Source organism: Lutzomyia longipalpis, chromosome 1 (genome assembly GCF_024334085.1).
Source record: "Lutzomyia longipalpis isolate SR_M1_2022 chromosome 1, ASM2433408v1".
NCBI lineage: Eukaryota > Metazoa > Arthropoda > Insecta > Diptera > Psychodidae > Lutzomyia > Lutzomyia longipalpis.
This window is the reverse complement of record NC_074707.1, coordinates 31,200,065-31,221,428: the sequence shown is the minus strand read 5'-3', so window position 1 is coordinate 31,221,428 and position 21,364 is coordinate 31,200,065. Positions and strand designations below refer to the sequence as shown.

Genomic DNA, 21,364 nt, shown 5'->3' with positions numbered 1-21,364 from the left:
TTAGGATTTCATGTACTTAGATTACATTTTAATGAGAAAGCTTAAGCATTTGCAAGTAGGCATACCTACTACATGGAATAGTATCTATGTATATATGGCTAGAGCACTCGACTTTATGGTGAATGTTTCACAATTGGAAACATTTGTGGCTTCAACCCATTGTTTTTTATGAAATAAATAAATAATTGAGAATAAATTTAGGAACGAAATATTATAATATGCGTATCATAGTAAAATTATTTTAAAGGCAAGAAATTGCTTTATAAGAATAATTTAATTCACTTTAATCCAGATATATATAAAAAATCATGCCCAAACTTTAGTATAATGGGAGAGAATTATATCATTTTCTATTAACGTCAAATTTTTCATATGGTATATCATAAATATTATTATTTTTAGCTTACTCTAACCTTTTTCTTTTTAAAATAAAATGCTTCATTCCCTCTTTCTAGGAAAACTGATTTATTTTAATAGTGGAACAGAAAATGCAGTCATGAATATAATGAAATCTGTCAAAAAAAGAAATTCCAAACTTTCTTCCTTTTTCCATTATTTTGACCATCATCATTGGTTATTTACATTACATGACATACAAAATTGCAATCATTCATCATTATATAGAGTAACCACTTTAATAAAATACCATGTCAAAATAATATAGGGAATGGGAATAAGAATTAAGGAGAAGAAATTCATAAACTTTTTTTAAAATAATACAAAATATCGACCTTCATAGAATTTTTTTTTAAATTAGTACGAGATTCTGGTACTCTCAAACTAAGATGCGGAAATTTCTAATAGCGTTATATTGAATGAAATTATTCTGAGACAGCAAAATATTGCAGTCCTTCAGTGTCTATTAAAGAAAATGTTAAAATAGTAAAACAGGTAAACTAACAACTCACGAGAGCACTGTTTCTTTCAGTTTATGAAAATTTTTGAATAACTTTTTATATTCTTTTTGAAAATGATGATATAACCTTATATTATATGTGATAAAAGAAACGTTTTTATACAAAAAGACATTTGTATGCAATTTTAGTGCTCATAAGATTTTCTATGGATGTCACCTACATTATGTACATACGTATACGCACGCAAAAAGTTTAATCAACATTTAATTTTTGACAAAATTCCGCTCCTGCGTATTTTCATGTACATATAACGTTTTTCCCTTTTGAATTATTCACAAAACGGAGCGAGGAAAATGCCATGCAAACCTTTTCAAATTTTCGCACACAATACATATAATCCTATGCGTTGGTTGGTAGGAAATTACGAAGGTCGTGCTATTAACATTAGTAACAGTTTAGAGGTCGTAACATTTTAATTTATGCCGACTTGTCTCTCTTCTGGGATGTGGCAGGATGTGCTTAAATACGCTAACTGAATTGCATTCTGTCAGAGGACTAAGTGGATTTATATGACAATATCACGTTTGTATAAAAAAATGTTCTCACCCAGAGGGAATTACGAAAAGGTGCCCCTTTTCCCTTCAACGTCAAAATAATGTTATATACATACACTACGCACATCGTACTTTAACGTATTTTGTTTTACATATTGTAAAAATATAATAATAAAACTGAATACATATCTACAGAACAACCCAATTAATTGTGTTCCCACAATATTTGGTTGATACTTCCAGTTTTTGTTTTTTGGCTGGATATTTTCATAAAATAAAATTAATAAAAAAACAAAAACAATTTTAAAATAATAATTCTGTGTTTTATGATTTTTTCTATTTATGTAACTTTTTTATTTCTTATAGTAACTTTTAAATGCTTATATCTAAAAGCAAGATACAGATACCTCTTAAAGTATCTACCGTATACATTCTATTGATTTTCAACATAAAGTTCTTAAGAATATACTTAGATATTACTGCAATATGAATGGAATCCAGAGATTTATCCAGAGAACTATTTGTATACGGAAAATGAAAGAAAACTAGAATGGAAAGAAAATGTACAGGGAGACTGTAATTGAATGACGCAGAGATGGGCTTTCAATTTCATTGGATAAACCAATAATAGAGTGGAATGTGCAACCAAATAAAAAAAATAACATAATAATATTTATATCGGGATTGAAATGTATTTCTCGAAATTATTTTTTTTTATCGGAATACACTCATGAAATTGATTTTGATATTATACAGTTGATTTCGTCCTTTGTGTTAGACATGATTTTTTTATGAGATTTATTATGTTTTGAGCAGTTAACTCAGCATTTTTATAATATATTATATATTTAATTTTTTAATATTATTTATTTCCATAATCTTGGTTAACACGCATAGTCACGTAAGCTGTGCGGGAACAGTATGTTGTATGTTTTCAAATTGGAAAGGAAAATGTATTTTCCGGATTACGTTTTTTTCCTAGGCACTCCCAAAGATTTCCCACTATCGAGTGTGTGAATTTGAGTGTAAAAAAGGTTTGGAAAAAATCATCCACTAGAAGTGGGGTTGTATAAGGATGCTTTATGAATTCATTCGCTCATGACAAGAGAAAAAAATCTCTACCATTGCCATAAGCTTTGACTCAGATTATTTTCATAGCTATTTTCATTCAAGCATTTCTCACTCTGCATACCCTTTTTTATGTTCCCCTAAAATCAAAGCTATTGTTGAGCAAGAAAGTTTTTCTATACTCCACCATGAATGGCACTTTCAGTTTATTATTCCTTTTCATAATGAAAAAAAAATTAAATGAGACGAACTTTTTCTATGCATTGACATCCGCGTTACTTTGTGAAGGATTATAAGGAAATAATTAGTTGTAATTTATTTATACATTTTTTTGGAATTTTTGTTACAGGATGCATACAGGAGTGAAAAATTATACGTCAACATTACCCAGAAACCTTAGCCGGTCAAAGGGTAATTGCGTGGAGAGGACAAGTAATGCAGAGTATGCCATAGGTCTTGAGAGGGATGACATGATTCGACCCACCTACGGTGCCTATGCATGCAACACACTACCGAGGGGGCCTTATCTTCAATACAAATTTAATGATCAACAAAACGACAATAATACACGCCAGAGGCAACATATTGACGAGCTACGCAGAGAATTTTTAAATCTTCCAAGGGCTAAATTGACCATTCACGCCGATGAGAGCCACCATAAGACACAAACATTGGGAAGATATGTCAAGAGAGAGGTTGGCAGGCATAGCCAAAATTTGATTGTTAAGGACACAGACAGTCAGCATAATGTAGTACCCACGCCGAATTATCAAACATTACCAAAAGCTTTTGCAACTAGCAGCAGTTATCAGTACAATAATAGGGTAGAAATGGCTAATGTTCACCAGATACATACATTGCAACAAAAGTCCGACCCAAAGCAGAATCAATTGCAAGCGGATTATGAAATTTCAAATTTCCCATTTCCATTCCATCATCAAGTATCAGCCACCACTGCCACCGCATCGAATGTGTTAAAGTGCCAACCAGAAGAAATCTATCGTGCCAAAGTTTCCGCTTCTATTTCAGCTGGATGTCCGGGCAGTATATCATCGGTGAATCAATTGAATTATGTGACGCTGGATGAAGTTCTGAGAGTGAGGCCAAATGGTTTTACAGCTTCCGAAGGATGGGCACTTTTATGTCAGACTGTTCAAGCACTTCAGGACTTATTTCTAGCAGGTAAAAAATATTTAAATACATTCGTATATGTGATACTTTTTCAAAGAAATAAATATTGGGCAGTTACTGTTTTACTTTAAAATATTACAAAAGTGATAGCAACGAAATAATTTTACAATAGCAGTATAATCGGATAAAAGCACTTTAAAATGAGCAAAATAAAGTACCTGTTGGCCTATGTACGATTAATGTATGTAATTAATTAAAATCGATAAATGTGCTTTTGAAGAATTAAGCAAAATGAATTATTAACCTTTTTTTTGAAAATTAAAATATTTTTCAAAGTTATGGCACTTTTGATATTTTTTTATGGCGATTTACCCATTTAATATGTAAAAAAAAGTCTAAAAGTAATATTATCGTTATTTCAATTTACAAAAGGGCCGCTACTTTCCAATTTCAGACTTTAGTCTTTTGAAAAGTCTTAAGAATCTTCCCAACATAGTACTAAAATTTTAACCTTCTGGCTATTGTTGAACCCAAGATATAACGAAAACAAAATTTAGGGGAGGGGGGGGGTCTTTAAAGTGATGGATAGGGGGTGATGCGGTGGATGTAGCCTCCCGTACTGGATGGCATCCAGTTAATATATAAAGTTTCCGAAGGTACACAGAAGCGGTGTTGTGAAACAAACAAAGCTAATTCAATTGTTGCTACACGCACCAAATTATATGTATAGGTTTTTCATAAAATTCTGATGATAAAGAAAAATCACAATGGAAGTATTTCATCTTGTATCTACCCTTAGATTTGGTGGTAGATACGAAAGAGTATATGAAATCACGGTCATTCATATCTTATGTATGTATATGTAAATATTTTGGATTTTATTGTAATTTCTCCAATGTTTCCTTCCTCCTACACTTCAAGTCATTTACATCCTAATGCGAGGCATTCATCCTGTAGTCCCTCCTCAAGTGTTAAACCACCCAAGCTAATTTAAGATAAACATAAGCCTAACAGAAAATTTATTACATAAAGAATAGGTACATACATATACATATATTTTAGCTTATTCTGCCATTCTTTAGTAGGTATACCTATATATTTTAAATTCAAGACGGGTGTAAAATATTCTCAAGTTTCTGATGTGTACGCGAATAGTTAATATAGAACATAATGTTAAAATGTTATATCCACTCTATGCTGCTTTAGTTTTATGATATACTTAAAGTATTTTGTTTACTATACTTTTAAAATGAAAAGGAAAACCATTAAGGCACCCCTAAGCAACTTTTAAGTAACAATATGGGAAAGTTGTTTTAAAAGGGACTACTATGTATATTTTAATATACATAAATATGTATACTTATGTATGCTTATGTACATTAAAGTTATGTACACAGGGGAAAATTACTTTATTAATGTATTTTAAATGCGTGTGAAGATCCGTCCATTTATTCTCTAAATTTTACAAAAAGGATTACTTTAGGAAAATTACTTAAACAATTTGCATTGAGGATTTTCAAAAGTTCTTTAAAGGCACACTGCATGAAAATTTCCCATGGGTTGTATTGAACATTTACTTAAGTAATGTATACGAATTCAATAACTTTTCGATGATTAATGGCGTACAAAGGAATTCTATTCCTGCCACATATTTTAGTGTCACTGGTTGTCACAGATTAGAGCTGTGCGGAAAGGCAATTAAAATTAAAGGTAAAATACTAATTTTCCGGTATTTCCCCAAATAAAATGGCGAAGTAAATGTCTACATTATAAATACTGTGGGATATAATATAAAGAGATGGTACGGAGTTTTGAAAACTCATAATAATTTTTCGGTTGATGACTTGCTCTTGTCCTTGTTTGATGAATTTTACGAAAATTAATCAAAACGAGGATTTGGTACTTGATGTTTAGGATGAATGTAAGCCACTGAGAGTCTTTCAATTTATTGGAAAAGTTTCGTGAAGGGTGTTTTTCATTAAACCATTGACGTTAATCAAATTTAGATGCAATTAAACTCACATGTAAATATATTTTAATATTCAGCTTAAACGCGTTTTAAATTATAATGCTAATATGTATACATAATATCTTCAATACAGTATTTACATACATAGGGACTAATCTTAAAAAGGCTGAGAGCCGTTGAATTTAATTATACTAGACACGATTCAACGATATTTTATGAACACACACATTCTATAAGATTTTAATATTCTCTTTGATGATCAAAATAATGTAAAATCCCTATAATAAAATCGAACGCAAAGTATTAATTCGTAAGAAAAATACCTTTAGTAATATTGCAGTAAAAGAAAATTTGTTTGACAGTGATTTCCATATTTTTTTTTCTAAAGCATTTTTTGCACTATATACATAATGTAGTAATGAAAAACGATATGCATACATATAATATTGATTTCGTAATAAATTATTTACATTCACCTATGATCTTATGACAAAGTTAGTTTTCAAAAGTTTTTGGTTGGAAAATCCAGTAAATCATTGTTACAGCAGTGACTAACTTAAATCCCCAATATCTCAAACGAAATAGCCATAACGTATCCCAAATTATATCATGATTTCAGAAACTCACCTGAATGTTATTATACGGAAAAATCAATCAATTAATACGGCATTTGATTCCCAATCCGATTCCTTTAATACGTATGTGTACATATGTATGTACATTTACGCATAGGAGAGCTTTGAATGTGTCTGGAAAAGTATTAGAGCTTTTCCGCCTCCGCATGTTTTATTAAAGCGATAAGTTTATTTGGCAGTATAAGAGTCGATTTAGCAATGTTTAGTTTAGTATACACATATAGAGACATACCCATATAACTTGTAATATACACCTAAATAAGTCCATAAATGGTTGGGAAATCACAATTTTCATGTGTTTATTCTTAAAGCTTTCTGCGATATACTCCTGTAGATGTGCTCATACTACGCATTCTTTTATATACATATATAATATATAATAATCTGGTCGAGCGATTACCGTTTTATGGTTATTTTATCAAGTGCTTGTAGGCGGAGAAAATGAGATGAGGAGGATAATCAAATTGGGAATGTTCTTATATCTATTCCTTTTTTACGTATACTTGTAGATACACCATCAACATCAAGGATTCTACCATTGGTTACACCTACCAGTTTGCAAATCACTTCACGTGGACGTGTGGCTTTCAATATTATACCCGCTGGCCAGACAATTGCTCATGAACTCGGACGAATGGCGTATGGTGATGCTGTGAAGTATTTGGCACCGGAATTCCTCACAGTCATGGGCAAAAAATTCACCTTCTCCGAATCGGATATTGAAAAGGTACGGAAATTCAAATTTATCTACGTTCTAATGTTTAAAGTTGTTCATTTTCCTCTTTTTCCTTTGATTCGTCATCCCTTTTATATCTGTGCCGAGAACTGAAAGTATGTAGCATAATAACGCATAATACAATGCGGTTTGGCAGAAAACAAGCAAATGTTTGTGTAAAACATTGTGCTACAAATGAATCAAATGGCGCGGATCACGTATTGCACCATCGTGAATTCAGTTTGCATAAGAGAGAAAAAAGTAATATGAACATCTGTATGTGAAATGATAAGGTGTGGCTGAGGGGAGGATTTATTAGAATTAAGGGTGCGAGTGAAGGTTTTGTTGTTTATACTCACACCCCTACACATATTCCAACTCTTTCAATTGTATCTAGCAAAACAAGTGGGAAGTGGACTTTATTGTACTTGCAAATTGCTTTAATCATGCTATTTTCCCGGAAAATAGAGCATAATTTAGTGGGAAAACTGCAAACAACGCTGAAATATGCTTTGTCCGTACCGCCCACGAGGACTGTTTCCACTGTAGTATCCTTGACATTAGTGGTTATATAAAAGGAAAATCAAATGCATTGAATATTTTGCATTGCCTTAATGACTTTGAGACGCCCAATTCTCTTATAATTTTTGATTTATATTAATCCCAGACATACTAACAAACACATTTAGCATCCAAATAAGGTGAAATTAATTTCCTCACAAAAAACCACACATAGAATTAAATTGAAGAAAAGTAATTTCAACACTATCTTTTAGCTGTAAGTCCTACATCAGAATAACCCAGCTTCTGTGAAACACTTTAAATTTAAAAAATTCTGAGGTTTTATCATTCATTTAGCAATTCTCAAACAGATATATTAAAGAATAGGAAGCAATATGTGGGACTCAAAGGTTCACTTTGAATTGCATAAATTTGAAAATGTTTGATAGAACTTTGTTACTTCATGTATATTTACAGATGTGGATCTACTCTCTGGGGGTCACTTTATATATGACTCTTCCATGTGCATCGCCAACGGCAGCACCTCTTTCACAGGGTGTAGAAGGTGATAAACAACAACCTGCACCTTATGAAGAGCAGCCACTCTTTCAGCATCAAAGTTCATTGGCGCCATTGGATTTTGTGATACGGTCAATGTGTAACAGAAATCTTCACAATCGGAGTACGCTTATGTACTTGCTAGATGTAAGTAAACTATGCTATATATATTTTAGTTTCTAATATTGCTATATTTGTATGAAGGAAAAGAACCGAGAGTTTAAATTTTTATTGCACTCTTTTTTTGGGTACATGCCCGTAGAATCATGTGGTTCTTTTCCAAACTCTTCACACATAGCATGCGACCTATTTCGGTCAACTGAAAAGCACATAACATCTGTCGTCCCGACTATTACTACGTATATAGTTAAAAGTTTAATTTACTATAGAACGCTGTCTGAAACTCAATGACAACCTTTTGGAGCTCAGGGCAGACAGACAAAGTTGCGACTTTAATCATACATTTGAAATGTTTCTAAGTGGTATCTACATTAATTAATTAGGCCCCTTAGATTGTGATAAATCCGTTAAATCTCATTGTCAAGATATTGTTAACCATCTTCTATAAAGATTTTCATTAAAAACAAGAATCGATATAAGTACATAATATAACTTTTCCTCTTGATAAAAAAGGAAATAGATAAATTACCATTTTAAAATTCCACTGTGTTGCAATTAAATCATTTAATTTTATCTCTAATCACAGGAGCGAATAGTCGCAACAGTGACAGAGTATTTCCATTACACAGCACAGATTGCAAAGACCTTCTTTGAACTTAAAGCTCAAAATGCGTTGTTGTTTGCAATAAACTCTTGTGAGAAATAGCTGGCAAACATAATCAGGGAATTTATCGCTTCAGTGAACAGACAACCTGGAGAGGAATTGTCTTATCTTTTATCAGCTCTAAGATTTTGTTTTCGATTCAAAGTTAGGCTATGCTTTTCCTGATTCTAACATATACGTACATAATGTACTTTTTTTTAATAAAAAAAAATGTAAAATCAAAAGTTAAAAGAAAGTCCATTAAAGAATTATATATACAAGTGGGTTGCGTTCTGCAAATTTTACAACTACCTATATACAAATCAATAGCGTGGGTATAATATGAGTTATATTTCTGTAGAATTTTTCGCTGTCTCTCTCAAATGGACTTTTAGTCTCTCTGAGGACTTCAGGTGCTTTTAGCAAGTGAAAGGGATTGCTTGAGGGTGAACGCCTTTCTGAAATGGAATTTCGACATTTTTCATAGGCATCTTTTTCTGATACTTTTCTGTGTTTCAGTATGATGGGAATGGGGGTAACTCAACAGGGGTTTCTAAGTGTGAAAGTAGGGGGGAGAGGGCTTGTGAACACACAGAGGTGACGATGACGGCGAGAGTTTCACGAAATAAGGGATGATTTATCTAAACACCACCACCATTCATTCAGTAGTGACGTATGTTGTGTAGGCTGCATGATAAACGCGTCACTCAAGCGTCCTCGTAGCACATTGTAGACCATACAAGGGTGTGCGAATGGCTTAAAGAAATAGCCAGAAATTTCCATGAAATATGACAATGTACAGACGGTACAGACAGACTTGAGGAGAGTGAAAAGAAAATTTTCTATTTTGTCTTTTACTTCAAAGCTCCAAGATCCGAAAGAGAGGACATTATTAAACGATTTCCTTTTGTCTCTTCCTTTTTTTCCCTCAACCATATCTTTTCCTATAAGCATGTGTCTATATACATTTTGGGCTAGCTATGGGCCACAATATGTGATTTATAGAAGGGTTGTTTTCTCAGCAATGGGGAGCAAAAAGCACCATCTAATTCTACATTATTTGAGTCTCCTTTTCTAGTATAAATATATACATTATTATATACATATATCATGCTACACAACATCGAATTCTCTGTATGCTTTCAATTATGGTCAACTTCTTGTCATTCATTCATCATATTCTATTCCCCTTGTTGTGTGTCATGAAATTCCCATAGTCCATGATTGATAAAGATTTGTGAAAAACGCTAAGGGATTTTTCTTTCACAATACACCCTTTTTAATTTATTGTTTTCTGCAACACCCACGACATTTTTTTTCTCAATAATTGAATGTTCAATTCAATTTCTTTTAAAATCGAGAATTTATAGAAGTTAAGAAAAATTACCTATCTTTTTTTTAATATTCAGTAAATAATTACGTAAAGCCCATTTTTTTATATTTAGCGCTCATTCATATTATTTCATACAACGAAAAAATAACTATAGAAGGAATAATTAAATTCACATATTTGGTAAGGGGTTGGTTTACCAACATGTAGATTTTTTTTTATTACAATTGAATTGTGCCAAAAGCATTGTTATAAAATGTGGATAAATTTTACATATGAATACGTCTAATTTGTACATAATGACAATACAGGGGAAACCATTCTGGCCAATATCTGATTGAAATAGCTTCTAATTCATTTTATTGTTTCGGTGCTTTTTTCCGATGATTTGACGATTTTGCTGAATTACCCCAGCAACTACATGCAGATGGTGGAAAATAGATTTGAAGGAGGGAAGTCACGAGGCCAAATCAATGAATGCTTTGCCACCATTTTCTTCCCACCCCCTATTTCTCCAAAAGGGCCAGAATCCACACAGTTTGGAACAAAGTGTCCAAGCTAAGTGTGGACTATGCTAGTCACAGAGACATCTGCTCTATGCTTCCGCTACTCAGTGGTGCTACAGTTCTTTCCCGCAATATTACTCGCATTTTTCCAAAAGAATGAAATGAAAATTTTAAAATAAGGAAGTACATTTTTTGTTAAAAATTTTAAATTTTTTTAAAAAGATTTTTAAACTTTTCTCTCATTCGTCTCTGTAACTTGTAAGCTTTGCTTTTAGTTTTTCCTCCACCTAACATGAATATGACATAAAAAAAATTTACAGAAATGAATAGCCCATTTAAAAAATAACTTAAATTTTTTAAAACGAAATTTCCTGAGATAAGTCCATCTCCGTTGTCAATTAAATTAAATTGGAAGTTGAATAGCTTAAAATTTGTCTATTGAACTACCTCTCTTATCTATACATGATGCAGCTCTGTGACAAAGTGAATAAATTCTCATAACCTCTATTTAACACGCGATGGAGCACGTGAAATTGGTAAATTTTTCGAATTCAAATCAGGATCTTGAGAATTTAATCTCAACCAAATGGAGGGAAGCTGAAAGTAAAGAAAATCTTTTTAAATATAAATTATGTATTACAAAGAGTAAAGTGTTAAGTGGATATTTTGGCTTCTTTATTGAGGTAAGTGATGAATAAACATCAAATATAATTTTTTTGTAATAAATTCTTTTGCTATTTCAGTTAAATGAGTACCGAACACAGTTGAGGAGAAAGCCAATGTTTATTGAATCGGTTACACCACATTTCAACAAGGATGTATTTAACTTTAATAAAGTTAAGGCTGAAGAAGTTTTGTTCATATTACAATATGAAGAAATGTTGGTGTCCTTCCTTATCAACAATAGTCCTCTCACCCAGAATCACTGTCTACTGTGTCCTGATGTTGAAAAAAATCAACCGCAAATTCTTACTCAGAAATCCTTGGAATTTTCTCTTAAGCTTTTGGATAAGCTGGAAAATAAATACTACAGAATTGGATACAACAGTCCCGGTGCATTGGCTTCTGTGAATCACCTACATATGCATTTACTTCTAATTCAGAGGGAATTATATGTGGACACAGCTGTAAGATAATAATCTTTGGATTAAAGTGGCTTCGAAGCTTATATTTCCCATAAACTACATATAACAAAAAAATATCTTTTCAGACACTCAATAGACTTGGGCCGTCTATTTATATGTTGGAGGATAAATATCCCATCTGTGGGCTGTGCTTTATTGCTAAGGACACCGACTGTGTACAACAAGTGTCAGCAAAAGTCTTTCAGCTCGTCAACTTCTTATGTCTGAAGGGGATTCCACATAATATTTTTATCACAAGGGGCTCATTCGAAGGAAAAACATGCAAGAGAATTTTAATATTTCCGAGGGACAATCGATATTTACTAAAAGATAAGGAATTGAGTGGCTTCAATATTGCCTTCTGTGAATTGTGCTCCTACGTTCCGGTCGGAAGTGAGGAAATATATAATTCTTTGACCGAAGATATCATCTTGGAAAAAATTCAAGCGGAAATGGGAAATGTTTTTTCCAATATTAAAGATGAAATTGTAGAAATTTTTCAGTAATAAATATTTTTTTTAAATATACTTGTTTTATGTGGTTTTAATAGAGTTTAATAAAATTCTTGCATTTATATAGGAAAAAAAAGTATATGAGAGTCTTCTTTTAATTGATGTTTAAACTTCTTTCCAGGTAATATCGGAGTACTGCAAAGTTCATCATCAAGTGAAACCCTTCTCCCACACTGTTATGGAATTGTTTCAGCAAGTGATCGATCAAAAGGAGCACAGCATTCCCATCCGACACATGGATGAAATAAAATCTCAAGAAGAACACAAGTTTGTATAATGAGTTTTCACACTTTTACTTACGCCCCCCCCCCTTTCCCACCCTCTAACTTTTCCTTAAAACTTTTCAGGAGCGACACAGATTCGGGAAGAAGTTCAGATCATGGAGAAATATTTCGTGATGGATTGGATGGAAAGGTGCAAAAACTCGAGGTGAAACGTATGCCATTGCAACAGCAAAATGTTGAAAATACTGTTGGAAAAAGCAGCGCTGCAATTATTGGACAGCAGAAGCCCACTAAAGTCGGTGAAGACTTTAATTCGGGAACTTTGCAGGTGATTCGGAGGAAGCGCAAAAGGGAGACACTACGTCGGAATACAATTGATGTTAATCAGTTGGAATTGCAAAGTGTACGTCAGCATATGCTGAATGCATCGAAATCAGCTACATGTTTGCTGGAAATGGCCACAAATGAATCTTTCAATAGGAAATTTGATGAAATTGACTTCACAAGTTGTGGCATTTCCCTACCGGATCTCCATACGGAAGGCAAGACAGTCGCACAAACCCTGAAAGTGAGACGACCTGTCGGATGCATGCGGTTAAACGCAAAGGAAGAGATTCCGGGCAAATCGACAGGATACAGTGAGAAGGGTCCAGATTTCATTGTTAAATCCTTCGTGACTCCCAAGCAGATTGATATTTCCGATGCAAAATGCCAAAGTCGTCGATCCATCAATGTCTTACTCCTCAATGGGCATATTATCCAAATTCTATGTAATCCTGTGACAACAACAACTCATGATGTTTTCCAAGCTGTAATGGAGTCAGAAGATTGCGGGGAGAATTTTTTTCTTGGCATATGTGCATTAATTGGTGGTGATTTTGTATTTTTGCCACTTGATCTCAAGATTTATAAGGTAAGATTAATTAGGTATTAATTAAAATGAAAAGTTTTAATTAAATTTTAAACATTTTTAAACTTTTTCTTCTAAAGGTTGCACCCCAAGCATGGATAAATGTATCAAAGAAGGAGAATTTGATGGAAAATATAACGTTTTCACTTTTCATTCGTATAAAATTTTACTTACCCACTTTGCGTGGTATCAGGTAAATTGAAATAATTCTGCAATATTTATGCAAATAAAGCCTATTGAGAGTGAATTATATTCCTTTACCCCTACCCCCATAGTTCATTGGAATCTCGACATACTCTGTATTTACAATTGAGAAAAAGTATCCTGGAGCGACATATTCTGTGTACAGACGATGATCTAATAACTCTAGGAGGATTTGCATTGCAAGCTGAAGTGGGTGACTTCAGAGAAAATGTATGGCATGATGCAGTATATTGTTTATGGAAATAAGAATAATAATTGTTATTTTCTGTTGCAGATGAAATATATGGAATATTTTACATTGTCGCATTATTTGCCGGAAGGCGTTTACCAGAAGAATCGAGAAATGGCACAGTATTTGAGGAATTCGCACTATCGCAAACGGGGCCTCTTACCACTGGAGGCGGAACACAGTTTTATACGCTACGTGCAGGAGTTAAAGGAGTATGGATTGCATCTCTACAGTGCAATTTGGGTGGTTGACGAGCACACGAGCATCAATGTCTTTGTGGCAATCTCATTGCGAGGTATTTGCCTCTTCCATCGAAACTTGTCTCCAAACTTAAACAATCACCTGGAAATTTATGCAGAAAATTCCAAAATACTGTATCAGAGAAAATTGTACGCGAAATTTGAGTGGTTGGAAATAGAGAATTTGTGCTACTCAAAGCACATTCTCTGTATAGTCGTGAGGAATTCTGAGAGTCTAAAAGCAAAGGACACTAATAGAATTAAGTATAAACTCAGGATGGATGGAAGAAAGTGAGTGTTAAAATATTTCAAGCACAATTTTGTCACTTTAGCACTTTGTAATTTGACTAATTAATTCCGTAGGAGTTACTTTGCCTTCTCACTCGCCTCGGATCATCATAAATTCTACATGACACTACGTAACTCATTTGCTTCACTTAAGATGATATCAAGTGAGTTAAATGTTCCTTTGAGGGGGAAATTGAATCAAAGCAATGAATATGACGATGGGCAGAATATATCGGAATTTGTACCAAAGATTGAGAAACCCACGAAACCACAGGGTAATCGTATGAGAAACTTAAAGAAGTCTATGTTGAATGACAACAAATTGATTAAATTACGCCAAAAGTTTCTCAAGAGATCGAAATCTTCCGTTGAAATTACTTCAGCAGTTGAAAATCTCCGTCGTACCCATATAACACGTGAAGAGGTGCAAAATAAGGAAAATGAATGTCCATCATCAATTCCGGTGTCGACAAATTCATCACCGAGAAGTGCAACATGGGGAAGGAACAAAGTGAAAATGGGCACAAGGGTTTTCTCATCACAATTCCTTAACAAATCATTTGACAATATTTGCGACAATGTTGTGAATTCGGCACGATCTGAGGGCAATTACAGTCTCTTCGAACAAAGTTTTGCACCCATAAATGAGAATTTAATGGAACGTGATTACTCAGACGGGGACAATTCACTAAAGAGCACAAGTCTTGGATCGATTCTATATGCTATTGAGAAACGCCCGGATTCGCCACCAGCAACTTGCGATGCTTATGTCATTCATTCATCCATAAGGAGTATGCAGAATAACTACAGTCTACCCAATGAGAGTATTTCCGATACATTAATGGATAAATTCAACAATATCTCATGCAGCACCTCAACCAATGATAGAATCATTGCAAAAATCAAAATTGTGAAGGATAAAGTTTCCGATTCCAAGAGTAGCAGTTTCGAGCGTGTGAAGTTCTCCACCCTCAATCCCAGTCGAATAAGTAAGAAATTGATGAGGGTGAAGAATAAGCTACTGTCGAGAAGTCAAGAATCTGTAGTTGTTGATGAAAAGAAATCCAGCGGATATACTTTGGGAATTAGTATTGTTCAGGGATCAGACAATAATATGTACGTGAAGGATTTAGTTCCAGATGGACCTGGTGCAAGGAGTGGTATAAGAGTTGGGGATCAGGTAATATAAAAGAAAGAGCTCCACAGCTAATAATAATGAGTGTAAAAAAGAAAGAGAAACTTTTTAAACTTTTAATACAATTTATTCAATGTTGTAGATTCTTGCTGTGGATGGAATATCTCTCTTAAGTTTGCCATATTCGGATGCACTGAAATTGCTGCAAACCTCGAGTAGTGTTGTGGAATTAGTTGTATCTCAGTTATTGCATCCACCGCATGAGCCACAAACACAATTGAACGCCAAAGAAGACTCTATGGCGTCGAAGGAATCTCTTGAGAGAAAACCAAACAACAATTTCGACTATTTGCGGGATATGAAAACCCCTGAAATGGATTATGCATCGTCAATTAAATTACACGAAGTTGCCAAAGAAGAAAAGTCAATCTCTAACAATGCGAATGGGGTTTTGTCTAAAAGTGCTCCCGACTTGCCAAAGGTAAATAATAAACATTAAAAAAGGAATTAAATTGTACATTTATTTACGTACAATACATTTTCTTTTGCAGATTGTTGCAATTATTCCGAAGGAGCCTAAAATGAAGATGAATATTCAGAAAAAATTCTTTGGACACCAAAAATTTCCAGTCACTCCTGCAAAGGAACTAAAGAGAACGACAATTGCACCAGTAAATCGCCCACAACCTCTTTCGTTGCCAACAGAATGTGCAGAGAAGCAAGTTTTCATATAACATGTGCCAAATATTGGGTAAGAATTTATCCATTAAAAATTCACAACTTTTATAAAATTCCCCAGATTTCTTCCAAGGACTGCATTTGAAGTCAGAAAAGAACTTTGATGTATATAGGGGGACTAAATCAAATTCTTTAGAGAATACTACTTCCTCTGTTTTCAATTTCTGTGTTCTCTAAATAGAAATTCTACTGCATTGAAAATGTTAGTTTTTCAATCCGCCCCTATACACATAGTTAAGTACTTTTATGTGCATAATGTAATGCTCAGACGTGCATATGTAGCGCACCTATATGTGTAATATGCAATGCATGAATGATTTCAGTGAGATTGGAACATTAACTCACATTATAGAGTATTAGCATTCGCACATTAAGCTCATAAGTCTCATATATATCAATTTTGACATTCAATTCAAAGGGAAGTAGGAATATAATATATTTAATTTAAATTAACTCCGTAATTAGAACTCCTTTAAGGTGTGAATATTTAGAGGAGAGAAATAGGTGAAATAATTAGTAAAATTTAATTAAATATTTAGTATTTTGGTCACAAAGTTCTATAATACTTAAAAGACTTAAAAAAGTATAAATTTAATAAATTCATGCAACCATAGGGTCATGAAATGGATAAATTAAGCTTTGAAAGCTCTTTTATTTTGATAAATACTCCAACAAAATTCACTCCACTCAAGCTATCGTTAATAGTTTATGAGATCGTTAAAAGTTGATGAATAATTAATTAACCCAAACTTCTCACAAGAATTTGCAAACAAATAGAAACTATCAACGATGCTCTTGGAAAATACCGCAAATCTCGGATATTTGCTATATCCACATATATGTATGCTCTCACATTGATCTCACTTATGTGTTTGCCATAAAGCACCTGTTTTATGGATCTCAGCTGAAGTGATTCAAAATCCATGCATCCCATGCATGCATATTAAATTCCATTGAATTTCCAAAATCTCAATCCATCCTATATATACAGTATATATATACGTACATAGATCCCAAAATCATAAAATCTCTTCATTTTCCAACGTTTATGAAGTTTTTAGAATAACGCCTTAGAGTGTTAATATCTTTTGCGATTACATAAAGGAAACTATAACTTCTTGACTGCCTTGCACACGTTGCACATGAAATAAAATACTTGAGAAAAGAGTTAAAAACCCACACGAAATGTTCACCATTGAGTTATATATATTTTCAAATAATAACAGCTCTCACATTTCTTTAGGAAAGATGAATAACTCCTACAGCTCCTACACATATTACATTCACTTCTTGAAGATTAAATAGCCATAACGATAATGGATATTTCGTGCAACTACAGAGGGGCGAATCATGATTTTTAATCTTTTTTTTACTACATATTAAAAAAAAACCAACGAAGATTTTTTATTCCATTTATGCCATCATTAAGATCCTTGAGCAGCCATCAAAGGATATTATCCGCAAAATTCTATATTAAGTTCAGTGTGCAGAATATGTGTCATACGTACGGTTTCAGGAAATTGAAAATGAGCCAATTTTCCAGCAGTCGCCTTTTATCATGGGGCAGATGCTCAAATAAAACGAATATGGTCACCCAGGGAGCATTTACCTAACTTTATACAATGTATATGGCTTATTCTTCCTGTGTGCTTGTATGCAGTGTAAACAAAAGAGCAATCGCAATCCAATTAGCAATATTGGAGAATTTATGCGTAGTGACACAGAAAATGCAACACAATCCTCAGTAGATTTCGATATTTCGTGAACAACGATGTAAAAGTGCAATTATATTTTATAGGTAGAATCCCTGGGTAGAGCTTCTGAATTTAGCACTTTTACTTGTGCAAATAAAGTTGTATTAATTGAAAGGATGGAGTTTTTTAAAAGTTTGTAAATTTTAATAATTATCTAAATTCCTTAAGTTTATCCCTTGCTTATGTTTTCCATTAATTGCATAAAGTACTATGAGAAAAGCTCAAATAATACCCAGAAGAAACAATAATATTTATAGTACACCTCCAGTATACAATTTCCCATTTCTTGTGCACTTCCAGATTTATTGCCACCCCTCAAAGTGCCTCGAATAGCAAAGATAAATAGAGAAATGTTTATAAACATGCGGAAGAGAGCCAATTGCAAGCGCATATCGGAAACAATTCAGAGCACAATGGCAACTCTTCATTTTTATGTGGATCATCATGAATATCCAAATTCGCGCATTTCGACGATTTCATCCCTGAAATTGGATTCAGCATCAAAGCGGAATCCGCAGTGTGAAAATTACGGCTTGTATGCACTGAAGTGTGACCGTAGCAGGGCCTCTCAGCATGGAATTATTTTGCATATTCCAACAAAGAATGGCGGAAGTGGCAAAAAGACTCGGGATCCAAAGGCGATGATTCATGAAAAATTTGAACCGTGCCAAAAAGGCATTGAGTTGGTTGACGAGAACACAGGGGAGAATACAGAGGAAGTGCAGCGAAATGTGAATCCTGAGTGGGTGAAGAAGGATACCGCGGAGACACGTACAGCTGTGGTTGCGCCACCGCGACGTAAGCGTCAAGTGAAGAGGTCGCAGAAAACTAAATTGTCCCAATTGAAACTTATGGCTTCACCTCCTGCCACCATTAACGCAGAAAGAAAGGATATTGGGGGGAAATTGCCGAGTGTGGAAATTGAAAGTACACAGGCGCGTGTAGAAGTGAATTTAATGGAAAATAGATTGAAAATAGCAAGGAGTCACCGACAGAGAGAGGATGTGGATATTTTCAAGAAAAACCATAGCCGTGCGTTTGATGAATTTGATTCCATTTTTGATTCTGTCCCCCGTAGGGATGAAAAAGCCATGAATATTGACTCACCTCAGCCCCCGACGAGGCATTCTAATGCGAAAAATGACACCAAAGTAAAATTGAAAGAGGATGAAATGCACAAGAGCAACAAAGAGACTACAAATACGAAGATTGAAGAGCACCTGGAGAAATCCAAGGTGCCACAAGGGTATCCTGTGCCAAATATAAACGTAGAACAATGGCAAATGAGTAATCATATGCCTGAGTGCAAAATTAGTAGGAGCAATAATGGGGGGATCTCACGCATTGAGAGAATCCAATTTCACAATGAATTCATTCCGAATTCCTTCTCCTTGAAACATTCCCCCATTTCGGACCATTCCATCGTTTCGGCAACATCCAATTCAATTGACTATTACGTAATTAAATCATCTGAAAGGAAAGTTACTCTACCACTTGCACCCAGGGTAGGAGGTGAAGGTAAATTTGAGCACTTTGATGACGAAAATACCCAAATTTGGACAATTTAACATTCCATGGCACTCAATAAATAAGACACCTTATATTCCCAAGTTTAATCCAAAAGAGCGATAAAAGTTTAAGTGAATAATTTGAGGGACCTTTTAGATAAAATATAATTAAAATTTTATTTATCTTTTGCTTATACTAAATATATATATACATATAATGAAGCATTTGTTTTTTTTTTATTTTAAATCAATATACCAATAAAATATATACATATACATATAATAGTAAATGTATTAATTGTATATGAAAATAAATAGATAGATAAAAAAAATGTTTATACTCATAACATTATAAAAAAGAAAAGCATGTATTGTTAATAAATATAAACAACATGTATGTATTCTAATTATAAGATAATATATAAAGTAAAAAAAAAAAGAAAAAAATGACACAGTTAAACAACAATCTAAAATACTCTGATAAATGGATCACTGTGTATATACATACACATACAGCGAGTGTCAATATAAGGGAAGAAATGGAAATATATATACATACATAAAATATAATCTGTAGGGCACATAAGAAGTTAAATTGAAAAATATTGATTAGTGTTGAGCATTTATAAATATATACATAATACAGCATAGAAAGAACATGGATATTAGAAAAAAAAGCTCTGTTTAGCGTAATAACGGCAATAAAATGTATTATTGGAAAATTATGCGAATAATTCTTGTTCAATTCATTTGGGACTTTTTAAAGTCATTTTATGCAAAAGTTTTGGAAGTAGGTACCGGATCTTGAGTAAGTATGTTTAAAAGTTTTAAAATTAAATTAAAATTTCGAGTTTGGCAAAATTTAAATTCAAAACTCCTTTAATTTATTTGTAGACTTGACATGCCTTTTTTATTTATTTAAAATTCACATTATAAATTGTGTTAAAATATAAATAATTTAGTGTGTAAAGTCAATAAATAATTGAAAATATGACAAGAATGCATTCCGAGGCTCACCCAACACCTGCCATGATGATTTCAAAGCTTCGGTCAAGCAAATAATAAATTCCAGGGATGCTATGTGCAAAATAATATAAAAATGATACCACAACGATATATAGTACTATGGAAGCAACTCAATAAAACGTGACACGACTCAATAATCCTGTATACTACCGTGCATGGATGTGCAGCAAAAGGGATCATCCTCTTTCGAAACCCCCATCTTTTGTATTTCGAGTATGTACGGACAATGGGTAAATTACGATAGGAATCCAGTTGTGTGATTTATGGCTAGTTATTATATATTTAGTACACATATACCCATACATTCTCTAATACATTGCACAGGGTGTCTGAATATGAAGAAGATTGTTAACATTTCTTTTGAAACGAAAGACCAATGTTCTTGTTGGTACACAATATGGTAGTCAGGAGGAATAAATTTATCTTATAGGCATAACTATGCAATATACTCTATGTAGTTAGGTCTGCTTAATTCAGTACACGAAAGCAACAAGAAAGCCTTTGTCTTCAGCAACTGTTGCGAGATGTTTGTATTTACCCTTCCTCGACACTCTTTGGTGACACTTTGCCTCTGGACGGGGCAACATGCTTTAACACTGTACATGTAATTATTGCATAACGACTATGCGACTACACGGGAACTTCTCGTTCCATTCCTGCAAGTATCGAGAAAGAGACTAACTTCCGTATACGACATCCCAAATAAATGTACAAAAATAAAACCATATATACATAGTTGAATAGTATATCAATCTTTTGGGAATTTATTGCGAAAAGTTTCGATTAAATACAAAACTTTTCATGCGGTGCTCCTACTGTGCTTACTTCCTACAGCATATTTATTCACGAGAACACGATCATTTGTGTATACATGGCATAAAATATA

The 21,364-nt window shown here is 33.4% G+C and overlaps 1 protein-coding gene across 1 annotated transcript in view; it reads left to right on the top strand.

The window, feature by feature from the left end:
- Positions 1–20,177, top strand: part of LOC129785936 (uncharacterized) — a 35,621-nt gene extending 15,444 nt beyond the window's left edge. The window contains exons 2-13 of the mRNA XM_055820603.1: positions 2,829–3,661; positions 6,724–6,941; positions 7,908–8,135; positions 12,345–12,490; positions 12,571–13,360; positions 13,438–13,550; positions 13,633–13,771; positions 13,836–14,320; positions 14,393–15,497; positions 15,595–15,933; positions 16,004–16,203; positions 18,245–20,177. Of these exons, the coding sequence (XP_055676578.1) occupies positions 2,830–3,661; positions 6,724–6,941; positions 7,908–8,135; positions 12,345–12,490; positions 12,571–13,360; positions 13,438–13,550; positions 13,633–13,771; positions 13,836–14,320; positions 14,393–15,497; positions 15,595–15,933; positions 16,004–16,186 (4,578 nt within the window). The 5' untranslated portion in view covers position 2,829 and the 3' untranslated portion in view covers positions 16,187–16,203; positions 18,245–20,177. The remainder of the gene's footprint in view (positions 1–2,828; positions 3,662–6,723; positions 6,942–7,907; positions 8,136–12,344; positions 12,491–12,570; positions 13,361–13,437; positions 13,551–13,632; positions 13,772–13,835; positions 14,321–14,392; positions 15,498–15,594; positions 15,934–16,003; positions 16,204–18,244) is intronic.
- The last annotated feature ends 1,187 nt before the right edge of the window (positions 20,178–21,364 follow it).